This window comes from Antrostomus carolinensis, unplaced genomic scaffold (assembly GCF_000700745.2).
Source record: "Antrostomus carolinensis isolate BGI_N321 unplaced genomic scaffold, ASM70074v2 scaffold29925, whole genome shotgun sequence".
Taxonomy (NCBI): domain Eukaryota; kingdom Metazoa; phylum Chordata; class Aves; order Caprimulgiformes; family Caprimulgidae; genus Antrostomus; species Antrostomus carolinensis.
The window spans coordinates 3,839-6,747 of record NW_010314758.1 but is presented as its reverse complement, the minus strand read 5'-3'; the positions used below and the strand labels follow the sequence as shown (position 1 = coordinate 6,747).

The 2,909-nt window shown below is 59.3% G+C and overlaps 1 protein-coding gene across 1 annotated transcript in view; it reads right to left on the bottom strand.

Annotated features, from left to right (window-relative positions):
* Window positions 1-3: 3 nt before the first annotated feature.
* The window catches only part of LOC104524776 (scavenger receptor class F member 1-like), a gene marked incomplete at its 3' end in the record, with an annotated part of 4,798 nt that continues 1,892 nt past the window's right edge, over window positions 4-2,909 (bottom strand). The window contains exons 5-12 of the mRNA XM_029084904.1: window positions 2,607-2,909; window positions 1,737-1,955; window positions 1,522-1,650; window positions 1,343-1,446; window positions 1,027-1,138; window positions 813-937; window positions 473-610; window positions 4-119 (exon numbers count right to left, since the gene is read on the bottom strand). The exon at window positions 2,607-2,909 is cut by the window's right edge and continues 208 nt beyond it. Of these exons, the coding sequence (XP_028940737.1) occupies window positions 4-119; window positions 473-610; window positions 813-937; window positions 1,027-1,138; window positions 1,343-1,446; window positions 1,522-1,650; window positions 1,737-1,955; window positions 2,607-2,909 (1,246 nt within the window). The remainder of the gene's footprint in view (window positions 120-472; window positions 611-812; window positions 938-1,026; window positions 1,139-1,342; window positions 1,447-1,521; window positions 1,651-1,736; window positions 1,956-2,606) is intronic.

The following is a 2,909-nucleotide window of genomic DNA, read 5'->3' as shown; positions in this document are numbered from 1 at the left end:
GCGGGGGATGGCGAAGGGCTGCGAGACGTCCTCGGAGTCGAAGGCGGATGGGTCTGGGAGCGTCTCACCTGGGGGGGACACCCCGTCCTGCAGCTCAGCCCCCCCCAGCAGCGGGATGCCTGCAGGAGAAGGGGATGAGGGTTAGGGCTGCCAGAGCTACCCCCCCTGCTCAGGGACATGCTCGGGGACATGGGGACAGGGGCTGATGCAATAGGATTGTCCCTGGGAGTGTTTTGCCAGGAGGAGATTGTGAAATGGGGCTGCCCACACCAGGCACGTCCCAGCACATGAGGCCAAGCACAGCCCCGGTGTGTCCTTGCAGACAGGAAAATGAGGGTATGAAAATAATTGCTGTCTGCGCCCAGCACACATCCCTGGGACACCCAAGGTTGGTAATGGGGCAGGATTGACCCCAGGGAGCCCAGAAGGACTGTGGGTGGCCAAGGAGAGGAGGAGCAACCATGGATGTCACCTTCTCTGGGAGGGACAGAGTACTCGGGTCCCTCGTTGTCGGTGTCGAAGGAGGAGAAGGAGCTGTCCGAGACCCACGCGGCCGACGGCGGCTCGATGAAGCTGGGGTTGAAGGGAATTTCTGCATCGTGGTGGGAAACTGGGGAGGAGAAGACACCCAGCTGAGCTTGGGCACCCTGGGGTGCTCAGGGCTGGGGCAGGAGAACAACGCCTGCCCCAAGACGTGCAACGGGGCGAGGCGGGTTGCAGGCTCCCCCAAAAATGGTGACAATGTGGAGGGCGTGGGGTGGAGGTGACAGCCTGGAAGGGCTTTTGCCAGTGCTGCTTTTTTTTTTTTTTACCTGTGACTTTGGGAAGTTTGTAGCCACCCAGGGCAAAGCAAGGCATCATAGCGCTGAGGTTGGCCAGCACCCCCTGCACGTGGTGCTTCATCCTGGCCAGGACATCATCATCCGGCACGGCCGCCCTGCACAGGGGAGATGGGCATGAAGGGACACAGGAGACAGGATTTTGCAACAAAAGTCACAACATATTAAAAAAATAAAACCCCAAAACCTGTCTCTAGCATCTGCTGGGCCAGCTCCACAGCAACAACAGGCGACACAGAGCAGCAGCAGCAGGAGAGGGACGAGGATTGCGGCTGCAAGAGTCCCATGGTCCTTAAAACCTGTGCAGAGAGGATGCGTTGAGTCTGGTATGTCCTGTGGCTGCCGAGCGCGTAGAGCCACCCAACATGAGAGCTCAGGAGCCAGCAACCTGCAGCAGGGGCAGGAGGGACCAGGCAGGACCAGGCTTCCTCGTGGCCTCCCAACTTCTCCAACATTATGGTCCCTTGCCTAGCACCAAGGAGTAAATTTGTAGTTGCTCTTACTCAACACGCAGTCCCCCCGCACAGGGTGGCAGGTCCCCCGGGAGCACTGGCAGGAGGAGGAACAGTTCACTCCAAAATACCCCTCCGGGCAGGTGTCGTTGCAGCTGGAAGAGAGAGAAAAGGTGGGAAATGCCCCGGGGGAGAGCGGGGTCCCAGCCCTGCCCCGCTCCCAGCATTACCTGACTCCCCAGTAACCCGCCTGGCAGACACACTCTCCCGACACGGGGTCACAGCTCCCCGCAACGCACTCGGGGCAGAGGAGCTGGCATCCGTCACCGAAGGTGCCCGTGGGGCAGGAGATGTTGCAGCTGCCAAGACAGAGAACGAAGCATCAGCTCGCTGCGCCCCGGAGCAGGGAACCCTGCGAGGACCAGTGACCTGATGTTGGACATACCTGGGTCCCATCCAGCCAGGCTCACAGTGTGGGCAGGACCCGGTCTGTGGGTCGCAGACCTCCCCGTGCCGGCAGTGGGGACAGGGCTGGAGACAGTCCTCGCCGTGGAAGCCGGGTGCACAGGGCTCCTGGCAGAGGGTCCCGTTCCAGCCGGGCTGGCAGGCCAGGCAGAAGCCATCCACAGGAGAGCAGGGCTGGCTGCGCTTGCAGCTCCCACAGCTGCATGGGAAAAGGGGTGGTGAGGTCTTGACACCCATCCCAGCCCCTGTGAAACACAGGTTTCACCCCACACCAGCACTGAGCATCGGTTTGGATGATGGGGAAACGCTCTAGAGCATTTATCACACTGTAATGGCAACAGGGCAGGAGGGAAGCAGGGAGAGAAGCTGCTTTATTGCCCTGGGGAGAGATACTGAGGACAACCAGATTTTGGGATGACATCAGTCCTTTCTGCTGGAATTAGCAGGATGTTTCTTTTGGGACAACATAGAATCATAATGATTAGAAAAAAAACTTTAAGATCATGGAGTCCAACCATAAATCTAATACTACTGATTCCACCTCTAAACCATGTCCCTGAGCACCTCATCTACCTGTCTTTTAAATACCACCAAGGAAGGTGACTCCACCCTCTCCTTGGGCAGCCTGTTCTGATGTTTGACTGCCCTTTCAGTGAAGAAGTTTTTCCTCAGATCCAATCTAAACCTCCCCTGGTGCAACTGGAGGCCAACACTGATGCTGCATCCAGCCACAGCTACTCAAACCCCCCCGGATGCCTCTCCCTGCCCAGCCAAAGGGACAGACATGACTGTGATGACTTTTTCTATAAAGGGGGGTACTCACAGGGTCCCCCCACTGCTCCCAGCTCACCTGTGCACACACTGAGACCCATATTTCCCCGCCGGACAGGGATCCCGGCAGCTCCTGCCCTGATATCCGGGGTTGCAGCTGCAGTGCCCAGTGAGAGGGTGACAGGAACCGTACAGGCAGTCACAGCGTCGCTGGCACGCCGGTCCCCAAAACCCAGCTTTGCATTCACACTTGCCCGTCTCCTGGGCGCAGGGTGAGAGGTTGCAGGAGCATTTGAAGCTGCACCTCCTGCCCCACCAGCCCGGCAGGCAGCGGCAGTGCCCGGGGAGGGGGGCGCAGTGGGAGCTGGCGGGGGTGCCCTGG